A 19,139-nucleotide genomic window follows, 5' to 3' on the forward strand; every position below is an offset into this window, starting at 1 on the left:
ACTTGAGAAAGAATATTTAGGAAGCAAATCTACTGTCCTTTCTGAATAAAAGGGGGGGAGTGGGATGAAATAGGATATACAAATAGAAAGACTTTAAAAAATATTTTGCTTATTTACTCATAAAATTTAAATCAGGTCAAGTTTTAGTTTCATGGGGAAAGAAAAAACCCCATATATTAGGATGCATATTACATACAGGCAATAATAAAACCTTATGTTATATTGTTATATTATTACATCTCTTACAGCTTTATGCTTGCATCTTCTCTAAAAGAAAAAAGATTGTGATAGGAACTAAGACTAACTGAAATACTTTGCCCAAACAATTTATAAAGATGTTTTCACCCTGTATTTTCTGAATTTATGGTTCAATTGAGCAATACTTTAAAATCCAGAAATAAGCTACAGTAACTGTTTGAAGATCCTTGTATAAATTATTGTCTACTCATCAGAGGTTCCAAAAGCTCTCAAGACATCAAGACACAAGGTCCAATACTTTTGAAATGGTAGGAAATGTCCTTTGCCTGTATCTTAAAAATGCAAAAGGAACTTAAGTCTCTATGAAGATTTTATATACCACATGAAACAGTAATGGCACAACGCAATTTCTAAAACAAATAAAGGCATGTTGGGGGAGGAGTTTTGATAGCACAGTTACCACATTTCTTTCTCCAGAAATAGGAAACTTCCCTTTAAGTAAAACTTAATTTGAATCCATTGCATGGTATAAAGATCTCTGAGAACATCGTTCTCAGCTTCCAGTTTTTATGTGCCTTTCTATAAATAGGTATAAGTAATACTCTTATGGAGACTTTCCGATTTTGGTTAAGCTCATATACGGACAATTTTACAATGTCTAAAAAATACAGCTACAAATGTCTTAAAAGACAAGCTAAACCATGAAAACACATATGTTACAGGTACCTCCTGGATCTGACATTTTTACCATGAGCTATAGAGTTACAAATAAAAAGTTCATTTGCTTTCAAAGATACAAAGAGATTACTAGAAGGCTCTCTCTTAAATGAAACCAAAAGAATGTTCTTCTACTATGTGATACTGTGTTTATACACAGAAAAAAAAATTCTTGCTTTTCATTTTACACTAATGCATCTCAAACTTTTTAAACTTTATAAAGACCACACTCAAACTTGCTTAACTCTCATGCCTACAAAGCCTCGCTTTTCCAAGTACTTCCATTCAAGTAACAGGGAGTATTTACATGACTAATTTAACCATTAAAAGAAATCTTTACCTATCTGGAGCCTTAGTCACTTACTGGACAAAGCTGATAACTGAACTAAGGAGAAAATAAGGCAATGCATTATTTATTTTTACCTCAAAGCATAAAATTATTAGCAGCTGTGTGTTACAAATATTGCTCTGAAAGAAATATAAGAAGAAATATCAGCAGCTGGTCAGCTGTAATACCGAGGTACAGCTCAGGACATGTCTTCCTTCCCAGAACTTACACTGATCATTTCTAAGAGGATCATACCAATGAGCTAATGAGGCTATTGAAGTACATCAGCCACACAAATACACAGAAATATACTCACCCCTAACATCATCAGTTATTTGAGGATTTTTCAATATGAATTCTATAGTGTACTGCAACCTCACCTAGCAGCTCAGGAAAGTACTATTTCTCCTTTTGAGAGACAGCAAACTGAAGTGGAGTGGAAAATGTAGTAGCTTATGCTTGGCCATAAAGCTCATTGTGGTGGCCATGAATGGAATTTGTGAACTTTGGTTTACAGCCATGAAGTGAAATATTTTTTCTAGCAAAGACAAACAAAATTCCAATGGCCTTCAGAGGAGTCATGATTCCACAACAAATTAGACAAATTGCCTCTAACATGACTACTGAAGTACACATATGCGTGACTTACAAAAAAAATAGGGGAAATTCCAGTAGTTATAGTTAACTTGGATTTCAGGAGCCTTTACTGAATCTTTCTTGAAAGGCTTAAGAAACTGATGCAGCTATAGGATACGAACTGCTAATGGATAAATAGCTCAGCAACAGAAACAGGGTTACAGTATTTGATGTGTTTTGACTGAGGAAAGTTTCCATACAGTATATGCCAAGATCACTTGTGTTCAGTGCACTTATACATGACAAGATAAAGAGGTTATAAAGTTTGCTGATGATATTCATTTATTCAGAATGTGAAGTCCATTAACCTCAGAAAAACGCAAGCCAGAACTTAGTAGACTGAGCGATGCACTATAATGTAGATATTACAACACAATGGCTGAAATTCACTGAACAAAGACAAGATGCACGCAGGCAAAACCTTAAATTAATAGATAGCAGGCTCAAACTGACTACTAATCCTCATTCATTTAATCATGGAACTATAGTAGGCAGAACAACAAAAACATTAGTTTGATTCTCAGTAGGAGTTACACAGAAAACTGAACTCTACGGCCCAAACACAAAACAAAAGTGAAAGTAGAGTGTTATGCCACAGAACATTCACATCCTGAACAGTGCACACAACCAAGATGTGACACCCACAACTGGTAGTGAAAGTAAAAGAGATTCACTGAAGAACAAGAAGAAAGGCCAAGGATACATGCAGAAAAATTAAATAAGCTAAGACATTTCAGCCTGAAAAGGAAGCAAGAGAGCAGTAATGAACAAGGTCTGTGACCAGGACAATCAGTGAAAAGATCTTGTCCCCTCCTCCAGCACAGGAGCTACAATGATTCTAATGAAATTACCATGTTAAAAATGTTAAAAAAATTCTTCTCGTATTGTATAGCTAAATCACTGAACCTGCTTTATCATAACTGCTGCAGATACACAAACTGACTTTAACTCAAGGCATAGCAACTTCTTGGTTTAGGGCAAATATGGGAGAAAATCCCCAGTGACTTTCTGAATACACTGAAAACACTTCTGACATGAACATTTCAAAGAGGAAATTCTCAGTTCCTGAGAAAGTAACAAAAGAGCATCTCATTACATCTACTCCCTTCTAGTACACTGCAAAAAGCATTTCATGCTCAGCACAGGATGCTGACTCAGACTAAGGGTTCATCTAAAAAGGTAGAGTCAGTCTGGTTGGTTACACATTGGGTAGTATCTCTGAATTTATGGATTCAAGTGCATATTAGGGCATTCCTCATTACATTCAACACAGATGCTATCATGCAAAAAATTAATCTCTAATCATATCCAAAATGTTACCTTCTGCCATACCAAAAGGGTGATTTTTCAACTTACCTAGGAGGTCTGTAGGTCCAGTACCCAAATTTTCTCCTCTAATTGTCACTTTTGTCCATGCGATGCCTTCGTTGGGAGAGATACCAGTTACAAGTGGGGGCTGCCGTGCTCGAGACATGATGAATTTTCACTTACTGCAACCTGAGCTGCTTTTATCTGTTTATCAAGAAATAATAAATTAAAACTCCATTAATTATATAAAAATTATTAAAATAATTTCAACCTGTTCTTCTAAAATTGTAGGGAAATACAAATGTAAATACGGAACACCACTCAAAGTCTTTTTTGACACAGTCATAAAACAATAAAGAAAAATTATACCTTCTTTGTACTTTTTAAGAAGTTAAATATAGGTTTCTGAATGAAAAAGTATATTCAGAGAAATATTAAACTTTCTGAATGCTTAATGAAGATGTAGACACAGACTTCAAATTACTTATGTAATAGACTCATTTGAATTCTGACAACTTCTATTTGAAAATTATTATTGTATTCCTTAGTTCAGAACTGTTAATCTAAGATAAGTAATAGACTATGATTACATTTTTGGACAACTTCTCCATCAAAATAAGACCTACTGACATAGACAGTCCCATGTGAGGAAGCACTCGGCACTTATTTGTATAAAGCATCAATGCTAACATGCACTGAGAAATTAGAACATGACTTGCAAATACTACACTAGCAGAGATCATCAACAAAACAAACAATACCCAAACATATAAACAAAAAAGTATTTCCAGAAGAGTGCTCCTTTGCACCTGAAATTGAGTCAACTCAGACCAGTTTAATTAACGCTGTCATTAATGAGTTCTGTAGCTCAAACACAAATATGGTACTGATCTAATGTGGCCTACATTTAGTTTACTATGCAACTGATCGCAAATGCATATTTTTTATTAGCAGTTTCCTCTGTGTAGCTCTGCAGCTATAAACACCTATAAGAAGCTGAGTGTATATATATATGATCAGTATAATCTGAATTACAACTCTTATTAAATACCATCACCATTCCAAAACCTCAGTTACACACACACACAACACTTTAGTGTAAACAATTTTGGAAGTTCAGGTTGGTAAAAATATGTGGAATATAAGTCAAGCTTCATAAGGCTCCTCTTAGCTATTGTTTTTTTTAACCAAAATGTATTTTCTACTTTTATTTGCAAATGTCAAGTCCATGAAACCAAGAAGCTCTCTAAGCTATCTCTAACAATAAATAGCAGCAAAACTGCAGTTTCCAAGTACCTGCAGTTAATACATACTAGAATTAAGACACACTTGTTTCAGCTGCTTCTGCATATACACAGTACTTTCATTGTACCAAGATACCCCATGCTTCTATACAGCCTCTCCACATTTTTCACTGGTAGTATCTAGATCTGACACAAGAATCAAAGAAGCTCCCACCAGCTGATTTCATTCTTCACATTCCAAAGTTGGAACACACACTGAAAATTAAGATGGAAATAGACAAGGCAGGAACTGGAAAGAAGATCTCATGCTAAAAGTAATCAAATACTACCCTCAGGACAGGGTCACCTGTCTCTGTCTGTCCATACCAAAGATGCATAGCAGGTCACCTATAACAAAACTCTGAATTCTGATCCAACTTCAGAGCCCACAGCCACACCTGAAATCAGTGTGAAATGCATTCTGAATATAGGGAATACTGCACAATGTTCTGAAATACTGAGGGCCTAAACAACCACCTCAATTCCATAAATATGGCTGTTTTCAAATGTCTCTTTCTTGGTTTTACATATTTAAAATAGGAATGCTATCACTCATTTCAAAAGCTACTTTTGAAAACAAATTCATTAACAAAGAAAAGACATTTAGATACCCTGAACGGAAGTATTAATATCTTCAGAGAGCTTTTCACACTGAACAATGTGCAATTAATAACAGATGTAAATTCATGTTGAACAAGCAAGAACATAGTAAATTGCACTATGTCAGCCATGTCCAGTGTAGGACATGGCAGTGAAGGAAGGCTGGTAAGGGCCCATGATAACACACACAATGCATATCTAGTTTGGCTTTGTATCTTTCCGTGGCAAACCTCATAATACTTCTTAACATTAAAAATTACATAATGTGTTTAATAAATCATTGGTTTCTCTGTTTTTTTTGCAAACAACCAACTTATGAAAAAGGAATTAAGTTATATAGGTGCTCTTAAGAGTCTTACATGTAAACTATTGGAACATTTTACATGAAACCAACACGAGACTGGAGAAGCAAGTAGTCAACAGATGTAGGCCATAAGGGTAGAACAGCACTGAAGAAAAGAACTGTATCACCAGATTACAAAGAAATCAGCTGACAGTCATCTCCAGCTATGGAAGAGAAGGCTGTGCTCTGTTCCAGTGGCCTACTCCTATTTCTTTCACTGAACTGGCTTCTCCTCCCCCTCCTCTCTTGCACAGAGACAGTCCCTGCTTCACCTCAAAACTGAAGCCAGGTCCTCATCTTGCAGACAAACTGTTTCTGCCCCTATCCTGTCGATTGTCCCTCTGACTTTTTACCCATAAGTTCAAGCAGGGAGGGAGAAGGATGTTACTATTCCATCCTCCTTTCAAATCCAGACACTTTGGTAATTCCTCTTACCTCGCTTTGCCTACTTCAAGCCTTCTTGTCCAGACACATCATCTGCACAACTATTGATCCACTTACTCAGCACACGTGAAAAAGACAGACCTTGTCTTTTGTCAACATCCCTAATCTTGGGAGTCATAAGGCTTGCCCAGCTTTCCTCTCATCTGTGCTGCATTCAAAACTACACCACTGCCCAACAAAACAGTGGGCAGCACAATAGAAATAAGATGCTAGAGAAAAACTAATTTTACCAAGAGGGAGGAGAATAAGCTGCATCTATTCCTCACAATCTCATCTATGTAGTCTTTGCAGCTTTTCTCACAGATCCTCAGCAGAGGTCAAGGATACACAAGAGCTGTAAAGGAACAGTGGTGTTAGGCCCTTCCATGCACACAACCACCTTCTGCAGGAAGCAACACGTGTCTAGATACCAGTTAGTCAATACAAAACACCTCTTTTATTTTGGAGCAATTTTTTGTAAATATTTATGTGGAATATTAATCAGTAACACTGACATAAAAAAGCCATCTTCAGGAACATCAGGTAATATGGAGAGGAAAAAAAACTTGAGAAAAACAAGTAAAATAGAAGCTACTGTGGTATTATTTGTGTGGTATTGTTTGGTTGACCCCCTCCCAAATGTTATAGTTCCCTTGGATTGCAGCTACTCTTGCTTTCAAAATACCCAGGCACACAGGTAATTGGCTTGTCTCACTACCAAAACTCAAAAGTAATATTACAACATCTTTTTCTGGATTTCAGAAATCAGCACTAGATCCCCCTTCATGATGAGCTAAATAAATGTAATAAAAACGCTGAGCCTCCTGAGATCTAGTATTTCTTCTAAAGTATTTCCATACTTACTGCAGAATTGCTTTAAAATACCTCACTGGAATGAGAATACCACAGTAAATCTCAACGCATTTCAAAGCACTACAACACTGAGATGCTCTCTGATTATTATTTTTAAACAGCAAATGCTTTCATTTATTTCAAAGAGTGGAACTATTTGTAATATGCCATTATTATAAATATCAAGAAAATGCTTGGGAGCCTTCAATTCATTTATAATATTTCCTCTCCTTCTTAGGACAGATGTCCATAGCTAACATGACTGAGGCGCTTACTGAGAAGCCTTGCCACTATACTGCTGTGGCAAGTTCCTAAATTTCTTAAAAAATATTTAAGGCAAATCTGACAAAAAATTACTTTTTCATTTCAGAGAACATGACAACCACCTAATTCTGAGCTTTTGTTGCAATTGTGTATGCTTCCCTAAAGACAAAATCTATTCTTTACAAAACATGTATTACACATAAAATAGTATTTTTATTAAAACAGCCCTCTTCCTGAAAGACTGATTCTCATGCAGACAAGAAGAAGGGTGCAGAAAGACAGTTTCTATACAAGATCTCTCCTCTCAGGAGCCAGGCTCACTGAAGAGGTTTCAACAAGACTGTTTTTTACAATGGACAATCTTCTACATTTGCAGAGCGCTCTCTCTCCCTCTTTACTTCTCTCCACCCTTTTTTTTAACCTAATTTCCTCTCAGTATCTCCCCAACAATTTAATGTGGATATCTGATTAACTGCTCCCACAATCTTGCCCATACTATTCTATTATTCTGTCATAATTCGTGTAATAAAAGCACAAGGAGTTAGAAAACCTCTGCAAAGACCACCTACTACAAAGTACTCTTGAAAAAATGCCTTTCATAAACAGCATCTTTGTCTTTGCACCAGTTTCTCAAATAAACTGTCCTCTCACAAAGGTTTGGTTAAAAAAAAAAAAATCCAGACAATTCTGAGCATTAAAAGCTTGCTAAAGAGAGGACATCTTCCATCTTTATCCTAAGAAAACCCACTTGAAAGTAAATAATGAAGCAATGAAATATGCCCCAGTATAAGGGAAAGCACAAGTCTCTTTGGTTTTGGTTTTTTTCTAGTATTGTAAGCCTTCAGTTTTACGTTGTTTTGAAATGAGAGTTCTTTTATAGGTTTCCTCATTCAACTTCCAATGGCAAACACAGAACGGACCCAAAATAAAATGCCAAGAGCTACCATACCTGTTCTGTAAAGCAAACTACTTTCTACATTTTATTACACTCTGGAAGTACCACTAAAATAAGAAATACATGAACAACCAAAGTTCAAGATTGAAGGTTATTAAATTGGCTGGTAATTTCAAATCCCAAAGGGAAACTACAAACATCTTGAAGGCATGGAACTTTGAAGACAAGTAGCAGTATGCTGCCACCTTACAAATTTCACCAGTGGGAAAAATTAGCAGTTGAAGTGTTTTAAAACAGAGTTTCTGACTTCTAAAACAAAATAGCAAGATGGTTCCAGTGACTCAAAATTCAATTTAAATAAAGTTTTCAGTGATACTTTGTTACAGACACTGAACTTAAAAGATTCTCTTGGAGGAAGGCAGACTCAAAGTCAATGCCAAGTTTCGTGGTCATCTAGCAAAGGGAATCAAAGCTGTCAAGAAGGGAGGGAAGAAAAACCTAATTTGTCATCATTGAGAAAGTCTAAGTTACAAGAAAGTGTTTAAACCTTCAGGTATCAGATATTTATTTGTTCTTAATCATATATATGTGATAGAATACAATTTAAAAAATGGTGAGGCAGGAACAGCAAAGCATCACCCATGTGCAAATTCACGGTATGCTTCAGATGTTGTTTACTTAAAACAAAAAACACAAGAAAACCAACCTGAAAACAGTGAGTTACAGTAACATCACAGTATTGAATAATTCCCAAATGAAAAGATTTATGACATGCCTTTTTAAACAAGCAATAAATACTCAGATTCCAGAATGTAGGTGATGGCCTTTTAACCTTAAACTACACAAACTTGTGCTTCTAGTACATAAATCTAATAATTTGTTTTCACTAGAAAACCCAGAGAGTCTCCTGAGTACAACACACTATGACAAAGTCAGTGAAGGGACACGGCAAATGACCCCAAGAAGAACGACAAAGCAAAATGTTTCCTGGATGTTTGTACTCAAAACCATTACAAAATGATGAAAAACACTACTACAACCTTTTATGTCCTTTATCTTCCCAACAATATAAATTCAGGCAGACAATCTACATAAACCAAGAATTAAAAGCATCCAAAAAGCAGCACTGTGAAAATAACTGACATTTATTAACCCCTCTGGAGATCTTCAGTGCCCTAGAATTGCCACAGCCTTCAACACTGCATTAATAATATAAAGTCCATTCCTGCAAGCCTGCCAGAAAAGACTGGGAAGTGAATAAGCTAAACAATGCTGAAATTCCAAGTGATATTAAGAATCTATGCATGTTTATTTAAATAATAAAAGAAGACTTGTCAATTTAAACAAGAAGCGCTCACGAATCTTACATTTAGGGGGAAAGAAACTCTTCATAACACCACTAAGCTACTTATAATGAAAAGATGAACAAACATAAAAAAGTGGGTAATTTCACTGTCACACAGAAAAAACAAAGCCTCATTTGTCTTGCCCTGTCATATCCGGCATGTTGATTCAAGCCAATATTAACACTGACAAACATATTAACCTACAACATTACATGCCAAAAATCAGTTCCAATTTGGGAAGATGTGCAAGTTTTGTGACGGAGAGGGCAAACAACAACAAAGAAGACTTGCAGTATTAAATGACATAATATGATACTCTGTGCTTTTTCAAAAGGCTCCTGAATATTCTAATCAGCCACAAAGGGTACACTAGACATTTTAGTTTTAGGGTGGGCAAGGAACGAGCGCAGCAGTTTTGCTTTCACCACAACCATCTTCGCAGATTCCCTTCAGTATCCCAGAGGTCCCTTAACCCAGCAAGGTACATCTTCATGGCCATGTATCTTGTCGTAGTGAAAGCAAAATCATCACAGCACTCAGCGATGCCATTACCATTTCTCAGTCACAAGGGATTAAAACGCTCGGACCCGGGGCAGATGCTGGGAGAGCCCGCGGCAGAGCAGTTCACCGCCCGCCGCAGCCTGGGCTGCAGCTGCGAGGGATTGACACCGCTGACGGTGGAACCCGGCTTGGGAGAAACTCCGGGCACAGTTCCGGCATCCGAAATAAATTAAAGTAAACAGTGTTGCTCTCTCTCATCCACCCTGTTAGCAGCCTCTCGGTTGAGCTGGAGACCACACACCCAGACCACACAGCACCAGCTGAACTCACTCGCACGCAACATCTAGAAGCTGTCACTCTGCTGGGGTATGGGGAGGGGAGAGAGAGGGGGGCCGGAGTGCGACTGTCTGTGTGTGTGTGTGTGTGTTTAGAAAAATTGCTTGCTCTCTCCTCCTATCATTACAGCTGGTTATGTTTTGTGTGCTTGGGAAGGAGGGAAAGAAGGAAGGGAAAAGAAAAAAGACCTACCTATAAAGCTCGCTAAGAAAACACACTGGCCTTGGCCTTTTCTAGTAATGATTTGCACTCCTCCTGTACTAGTTTAGTAGCTGATGAAGGGCTAACAAAGCATCCATTTAACATCAATTAACCTTCTATCTATCACATGTCAAAAAAAAAAATTAGACTAGTATAAATCCATTTCCTTGTACATTTTAAATTACAGCATCCTGTCAATTACAATGTGAAAAATACCTATATATTGATCTATTTTTACATCAGGACTTCTGAGATGTTATTTATTTGGAGAGGGGAGAGATATTCCCCACAAAGATCAACCACACAGATGACATTACGACATCAAAATGCTGAATTTTCTCCAAAAACATTCCATTGTAAAATGAAGTTTTATTTGTTAGCATCATATACCATAAACAACCTGAAGGAAGTTAATGAGCCAACATATAACACTGAGTTTGTAACTCATCAGCAGCAAGAAGTAAAAATAGCAAAACACTAAAAATAGATTAAAACCAACAATAGTCTATAATACAGATGAACAGAGACTTTTAAAAGGAGGGGCAGTTCTTTGTTTCTTTAAGCTCAGACATAATTTCATCTGCCAATTATGTCACCTGTTCAAACAGAGAAAGCGGAATAAAATGTTTGAGGACTCATAAAATCTATTTCACTGAGTCGACTTTAAAAAGAGATTTCCTTCCCTCTGCTCTGCTACCATGAACACACATACCTCCCCCATCAAGCTCACCAGCACACAAATTTAATTTCATACATACACATCTGGACAGCCCAGAACCACAGTCACATTTTCACCTCAGTTCAAAATCTTTTTACCTAAGTGACAATGACAATCTCCAAGTGCCACTACTAAACAAAACCATCAAAACTGCAATAATCCAAATGTCAGTAACAGCCTTATAAACTTGGATGAATATATCTGTGTTTATAAAAACCTTGAGAGGAAAATCCAAAAAAATATTTCACCTTACCAAATACATTTTAAAAAATGTTAGCTTCAAAGTTCTGTAACTTCACACTGAAAATAATTTATTCACCCAATTCATTAATTAGGTCAATATGCTGGTTTACACCAGTTCTTGAATGAATGGTTTTGCTGATGTATTCAATGTAACAGCACCTATTCATTACCAAGACTCAAGTCAAACCAATTTAAATGTTGTGAATGTCTATTTTGGTCATACTGGCTTGCCTAGAAAAGGTCAATAGTATAGAAGGAAATATAATTAAAGAAAGTTTGAACACAGATGTTTCTCCCCAAAATTTCCGCTACTTTCCTTATAAATTACATTGCAACTCCCCAGAAATTAATTCATCTACTTGTTAAAAGCTTCCGTATTTACTGTGTGACACATCACTACAATCTAGCAACATTGTAAAGTCCTAAACATCTATATATAAACATATATATAAAAAAGTCAACTCAGCTTTATACAAAACCATATCACAGATGGCCATAAATCTCCCATTAGTTTCTAAATTCTCACAAAGCACATCTTCCTACATCTGCTTCCACCTCCAACATTCCACAATGTTTGCTTCATCCAGAAGTCATTATCCTACTCTCTTCCAGTTAAGCCATTCATTCCTCTTTTGTTCCAAAGTTATGATTAATTTTTTGTACATCATTTAATTAATAGGAAAATGGTAAAAAGTCTTAATATCTCATTATCATTTAATCTTATGTTATTCACAGGCAGAAATTTGAAAACAATACTTCAAGCATCAAAATCTTTCAAATATGTTTATGCTAATGCATTCAGAAAGATCCAGAAGTTCAGAAAAATAAACTAAATGAATCCCAAAGGGATGAATTTTTTTTCTAGAAAAAAGAAACAAGACACCACAGATTTTTTTTCTAAGCCCTGTAACTATATACAATATTCTTTATAAAAACACTATATAACCACTGTAATTACACAGTTCACATGGTCGAAGCTTTAACTTGGATGCTTGTATGCAAGACTGCAACACTTACGCTTACTGTGTGACTATTTTAGCAGTTCCTTTTATTTCAAAACTATTTAAAAGATGAGACATACACTTGTGTTACTGAGATTCTAGTATTTTTCATGTTTTCTCCCCAACACCTCTTTCTGGCCTTTGCTCACATATGTACTCAAGCCATATGCTAGAGCGTTTTTCTCAATTTACATGGTCCAACACACACTCAATACTTACCTGACAGACTGTGTGCACAGGTATTTTTCTAACAAAAGCCTCTCTTTGCCTTATGAGTCTTCATTTCTACTTGTCTGCCCAAAATCCCATCTCCTGTATGGAGTGATCACACTTAGAGAGTAGTGAGGTTGTCTTGTGAGAAACACAATCTCCCCTGCCTTCTCTTGTAAGGAAACATGCAAAGAACCCATCTGCTATATACATAGCTTCTGAATTTTTTGCCAAAAATTCAATGCACAGTTTTCCAGCAAGAACCAAGGTATACATGTTGAAACCACTGTGAGATTTGAAATGTCACAAGACTCACAGAATTCCCAAACAGAAAACTGAAAGTAATTGCTTTTTTAATTGAGACATTTCATGAGTATCTCAAAAAAATTAGTTTAGTTTATCCTCAACGCAAAAGTGGCTATCTAAAAAGGAACTTTTACTTAAAATAGTCTTAATTTTTAACTAATGCAGGCTTTTTGATGAACTTCCAAACATAGGGGTACATCGCTTCTGGGTTATCAACAGTGTCAAAGGAAAAAAAAATACAAGTCTAAATATACCTAAAAATCCTTGATTTATACTGTAATCTGATCCACAGACACTTTTACACTGTCAGAGACCCCACTGGTTTCTGCACAATATAGCCTAAGCATAGTCTTTGAGAATAAAACTGAAAATCTGGGAATCTGCAGTTCTGTTAAGGTCAAGGGAAAATCAGACCCCTTAAGGACTTGGTGTCTCAGAAACTTTGTTTTCCTTAAAAACAAAGCAAGCAAAATTAGAAAGGAAACATGGGCTTTCACACTCATCACCAGACATAATCACAGTATTTTCTAATGAAAATGCTGAACATACTTTCTGCAGATTAGTAACGTCAGTAGTCAAGGAAAGGCTACACAGACCAAGTTCTTTTTGGAGAAAAATCATTAAATAGTTCCAAAATAATATAAAAAGTACAATTACAAAGAATTTCTCCAGAGGAGTGAAGTGTATGACCTGGTGTTATTTAATATACTAAACACGTATCTTACCTTTCCCTATGCAAAGCCTGTAACACGGCAATCACACGATAAATAATTATTTACAAGCATTTCTGTCATTACTTGGTGTCTAGGGAAGTTCCTTCAGGGGGGTTTGGAGGTTTGTTTTTTTTCTCCAGGGTATCACAAGAATGATTTTTTTCTCCCTGCTGCCCGTCCCTTCTCTTTATAACTTTCAACACTGGGAGAATAATCCACATGTGTTTGAACAGAAATACTGATGGAAATTCCCTAAAATAATTTTGAGAGTAAAGCACAAAATTTTTTAGCAGCCAGATTTTTGAACTCACACTATGCAAGCTGTAAACACAGACCTCTGCTTTCATGTTCAGCACAAAAGATGAAAAATAAATCTGACGTGACTGTGCTGTGCATGTGCTGTCTCATCATCCCTCATCCTCCAAGCACCTTTACAAACAAGATTCCCTCCATTACCAAACACCATATTTCTCCCCTGGGAAAAGTAATTTGAAAGACAATGTTGCACAGCCCAGATTTACAGAATGTAGGTGGTCCAAGACAGAAGGTCAAAGTTAAGCTGAAGAGCTAACATCTGACTTCTGCTAAAAGATACTAATTCAGCTGCTTTTGGATTTTGAACATTCAACTGGCTTCAAGTATAGCAGTAGGTTCCGCTCTGCCTGAAAAACTCACATAGCAAGTAAATTCACTGAAACATCCACAGTTCTCTGAGTGCTATTTTCCAGTCCCTGACAGTAAAATGAAGTACTTCTCACTTCTCTTGCAGAAGGTTTTCTTTGCCTGTTTGTATAAATAAATAGTGACCTATAGGCATTCAAAATACATGCAGGGAGTGTATTTTGAGTGCTTCACAAGCTTTTGTGTACAAATGTACAAAACTCTAACTGTACTATTTCATGGATATTTTCCACAGTTGTCAGAATCTATGTTTTAAGAACACCTTTTATATTCAGTCTTCTGTCACCATCCTATCAAGATAAATACTTTTTTCTTTTCATTCTTTGTTGTTTTTTTTCTTTTCAAGTGAAGTCAGAAAGCCAAAAAGCGCAGAATAAACAGCATTAAAATAACTCACAACTGATGTTTCATTTCAAGTACAGTGATTAAGGCTTACTGAATTTACAGCTAAACATATCACTACATTGAAAGAAATTGATTAAGTACGGTTCAACATAACATATCTGAAAGTTTTGATTGATAAATGAGGTCAGTGGCCTCTGCCTTTCTAGTCAACCTACTTATTTTGCTTTAGTCCAGCTTCTCTGGGAAGAGCAGTGTAATACAGAATAGATTGCATCAGTAGATACAGTTTCATTCTAATACATTCATTCTAATTCATTTCTCAGGAAAACAACTGGTGAATTACAGATTTTAATGTCTTCACTGTCCGGTTTTGCCTCAAATGCTCTCAACAGCTAGCATAAAACCCTTGATCACTTTCACAAGAAATCCTGCAATTTTAGATTTCTTGTACTGTTCATGACTTAGAACTTTACTTTTTTTAAATTCACTTGGAATTTCATTAACCTAGACTGCTACTCAGCTCTAAAATATTAAGAAGCAATTAGAGCATTAAAAACAACCCCAAACCATCAAGTCTGTAAAATCATTTTCATTTATTGAATGAAGATCAGAAAAATACAACACAACTTTATTTTTTTTTTTTAAGCCAGCATAAGTTTGTTGGATAGCAATCTTTTAATTAAATTGCTTCACCTCTGACACATTGTAAAATATGTTTTCCATAAAGAAAACCACCCTTACCATTACAACTTAAAATAATTTTCACTGAGATAAGTCTGACCAGTATAATGAAAATAAGCGCATCTGTTTTAAATGATGTTGCAGACAACAGAAATTCCACCTAAATAAAAACACTGTTGTCCAAGGAGTCGGCATAAACCACAAGAACTGTAAACTAAGCTATCCACAGGAAAGAAATCAGCAACAAGACATGCCTCTTGCTGCTTATAGCTGGGTCAGTGCAAGCTAGGATAAGATACAATAAAAATAGGGAAGTAAGAGTTATAGAGCATTCCTTCTTCAGGTGAGCAAAATGTAAAGGAAGAAAAGGGACTTGTTTTTCTAAGCCACGGATTTGTTTATTTACAGTCCTTTAACTGTTCTGACAACTTCATCATAAGCAAAACCAAATCATCAAAAGCAAAAACAAAACCAAAAAAGTTTACAGCAGTGAAACACAGAGAACTCACTAACGGAGAAAGGAGACTATTTACTTGCTGTAAGAATGATCAGAAAACCTGGAAAACTGAAGTGAGATTATGATTTTAACTACATTTTAAACAATGAATATTTGGAGTTTAGGTTTAATCTGATGTTCTGTCAGAGCTAGGATGGCTTAATATTCTATTGGCTTTTGACTCAAAGCTTTTGAGTCTATGGCTGGAAGCTGTACCCGCTACAAGCGACAAAATTGCAGGAGGAAGACTATTTAAAAAAACAGTAAAACTGGACAGAATGGGAAACTCTCTTCTGGAAACAAGATCATCCCAAATTTCAGATGTCGACGCCTTGCTAAGAGAACATTTTCAGGTTCTTAATTAGGATATTGAAGAGGCAGAGAGGAAAGATGTTTGGTCACCCAGCTCACGGATACTTGTGGACTGCAAGGCAGTCCAAATTAGGCCGAAATGTAGCACTGGGTAGGAAGTTAAAGAAAAAAAATCCCAAGTCTCAGAGAAGCGTAATATCTCCCGCCAGATATGGATGAAAGCAACCATCTCTCAACCAACATGTTATTTCAATTCCTCCCACGTTCCTTACCCTGTTATTTTCCTATTGCACTTGCCTAGGTACTCAGTCATTTTGGGGAGCTCTATCTGAAACTTGACGGCACAACTAAATGCAAAGACAAAAAAGAAAAAAAACTAAAACAAAAAATAAAATCAGTCCTGCAAATAACCAGCTTTTCAGCAAGTCCTACAAGTAACCAGCTTAGACTCACCTCTCTACCCTGCTTATTCCCTCTATCCCCCACCCAGCACACCCACACTTCACTGAGCCGAACGACCCCATCATTTCACATGGGTCGGAGTGGATGATGTCGGAAGTCTTTTCCAACCCATTTGACTCTGGCACTTCGCACAGTTCTGGCCCAGCCCGTGCAGCCCGGCGGGCACCGGCGCTCCCCCGGGCCGCTGTCAGACATGGGACACACAGGCAAAGGCCACGGAGCCACTGCAGCTGCCGGGCTCGCAGGGACGGCGCCACCATCGCCGGGCCCGACCTCGCCCGACCAGGGAGCGTCCCCCAGCGGGACACCGTGTGCCCCCGGGGGAGGCCGCAGGCGGCAGGAACCCCCCGCCCTGCCGGCAGCGCCCAGCGTCCTGGCGGGGGGCTGGCGAGGAGGAAGAGCCGCTGCAGCCGGGAAGTCACCCGGGGGGAGACGGCTGCAGCCCAGCGACGCCCCCTGCGCCCCGAGAGCCATCGCCGACAGCTCCGTCCCCACGGAGCCGGGGCGGGGACGCTCGACCCCGCCCGGGGAGCGGAAGGCGGGGGGAGGCCGAAGGGAGGGGGACGGCCTCCGCCCCGGGGAGGCAGGAGGGGGGGGAAAGGGAAGGGGCCGGAGCTGCCCCGCAGCGCCCGAGGGGGGCCGGGGCGGGGGCCGGGGCCGGTCACTCACCGCCCGCCGCCGCTCGCATCCGGCACCTGCGGCCGCCCCGCTCCCGGCAGCGCCCCGCGTCCGCCGCCGCCGCCAGGCGCCGCCAGCCGCCGCCCGAGCACATCGAGCGAGCGCCGAGCCACCGAGGCGGGCGGGGGGGGCCGCCAAGCTCCGAGCCGCGCCCCTCACGGAGACCCCGCCCCTCACGGAGACCTCGCCCCTTTCCCGCCTCCCTCCCTCCCTCCTAACGCTGAGCGGGGGTGCCTGAAGGCCTCCGAGGGGAGTGGGGTTTGGTTCTGCCATGGGTGAGGAGCAAAAGAAAAAATACAAACTTAATTATAACAGTCTTGAGTACGGCAAGGACAACAATGACAGGACCCGAGGGAATGGCCTGAAGTTGTGCCAGGGCAGGTTTAGGTTGGGTATCTGGGAAAGGTTCTTCACCCAGAGGGTGTTTGGGCGCTGGAACAGGATCCCCAGGGAAGTGATCACAGCACCAAGCCTGGCAGAGCTCAAGAAGTGTTTGTACAACGCTCTCAGATGCATGGTGTGACTCTGGGGACGGTGTTGTGCAGGGCCAGGAGTTGGCCTCGGTGATCCTTGTGGGTCTCCTCCAGCTCAGCACATTTTGTGATTCAGTGAACAACAGTAATAAATGATAACTAAACTGCTCCCAAGCAGATAATTAATGCTCCCAGCATTATCATCTCTGTCCCTACAGGCAGAAACTCACCCAGCAGTAGTGTTGGGACTCCAGCCTGAGGTGCGAGGGAGGCTGCCAAGGGAGGTCATGGAGTCTCCCTCTCTGGAGACATTCCAAACCCACCTGGACATGTTCCTGTGTCACCTGCTCTGGGTGACCCTGTCTTGGCAGGGGGGTTGGACTGGACAGTCACCGGAGGTTCCCTCCAACCCCAACCATTCAGTGACTCTGTGAGGGGAGGTGCAGAAGGATGGATGGGGGGCAAAAGCTCAGGCAAAAATACTCAAGCAGTGCTGTCAGCCCCAGGTGATGTAAATCTGTCCTCCTTTCATGATAAACCAGTAAAAATGTTTCTTTTCAAACCCATTGGCTGGCTGGGGGGGATTCTGAACACAAGGTCTTTTCCTTGCGGAAAGAGTCAGGAGATCTCCTTTTTCATTTTTTGCTGGTACTGTTTGATATTTGGTTGCAAAAACCAAATTCAGACAAAAATCTTATTGGGAAGGAGAGGAAAAGCAACGAGACAAAGAAAAAAAAACAAAAAAAAACCCCAAACAAACAAAAACAAAAAACCAAACCAAAACAAAAAAACAAAACAGAAAAGAAGAATCCATTCCTCATTTTTCCTCCATGACAGCTTGTTTGAATTCTCTCATTGAATGCTTGTCATCAGCTGTGCCAAAGAAAACTGCTCCTTGAGAGGCTGGTGGGATCAGAAGGCCCCACCCAGCGTACCTAGGTCCCAGCCCAGTGCCCTCTGACAGGGGAGACCTGTGCCCAAAAAGCCCATTAACTTTTCTGGGACTCCATAAAGGGAACTGTGTACCCAGAAGGTTTAGTAATAAACAACCATGAGTTTAGGTTTAGCTCAAGTGATAAATTTCAGTGCCAAACTGCAGTTGGGTTGCAGATTTGATTGAATAGTCACCTCTGCTGTAAAAGATCCTAAATAGGTGAATCATTAAGAAGAGGGAACCTGAACTTGAAAAGAGTCAACCTCCCCAGTGTTAAACCCCTAAGTGAGGACAAGCTGACAGACCTTTTGCTTGTGAAAATGTCACCTAGCCTTTAGGGATTTTAAGCTGCTGTTTCTAAAAGGCTGCTCAGCAGTATTTTTACGCAGATTGTGATCCTTGGGAATTTCTCAGAACAGCACAACCAGGCTAAACTCTGCAAGAACAGAAACCTTATAAAAGGCATGTGTACTTTCTTCACTGGCATCCACACAGGCAAATCCTCCTATTTCCACAAGCAGCATCCAGGAATCTTATGATATATAGGGCCCTGGATAACACTCAGTGCAGAACTTCCTGTGTGGCGCACTTTGTTCAATCTGCGGTGGGTGGTTTCCCCAGCTGATGTTTAGTGACCATCACCTACCCCTTCAGT

At 39.1% G+C, this 19,139-nt stretch overlaps 1 protein-coding gene across 1 annotated transcript in view; it reads right to left on the minus strand.

Annotated features, from left to right (window-relative positions):
• Nucleotides 1–17,220, minus strand: part of EXOC2 (exocyst complex component 2) — a 126,478-nt gene extending 109,258 nt beyond the window's left edge. Inside the window, exons 1-2 of the mRNA XM_054630018.2 lie at nt 17,069–17,220; nt 3,236–3,391 (exon numbers count right to left, since the gene is read on the minus strand). Coding sequence (XP_054485993.1) covers nt 3,236–3,353 — 118 coding nt within the window. The 5' untranslated portion in view covers nt 3,354–3,391; nt 17,069–17,220. The remainder of the gene's footprint in view (nt 1–3,235; nt 3,392–17,068) is intronic.
• Between the last annotated feature and the right edge of the window lie 1,919 nt (nt 17,221–19,139).

The sequence above is a fragment of the Agelaius phoeniceus genome, chromosome 1 (genome assembly GCF_051311805.1).
Source record: "Agelaius phoeniceus isolate bAgePho1 chromosome 1, bAgePho1.hap1, whole genome shotgun sequence".
Lineage (NCBI taxonomy): Eukaryota > Metazoa > Chordata > Aves > Passeriformes > Icteridae > Agelaius > Agelaius phoeniceus.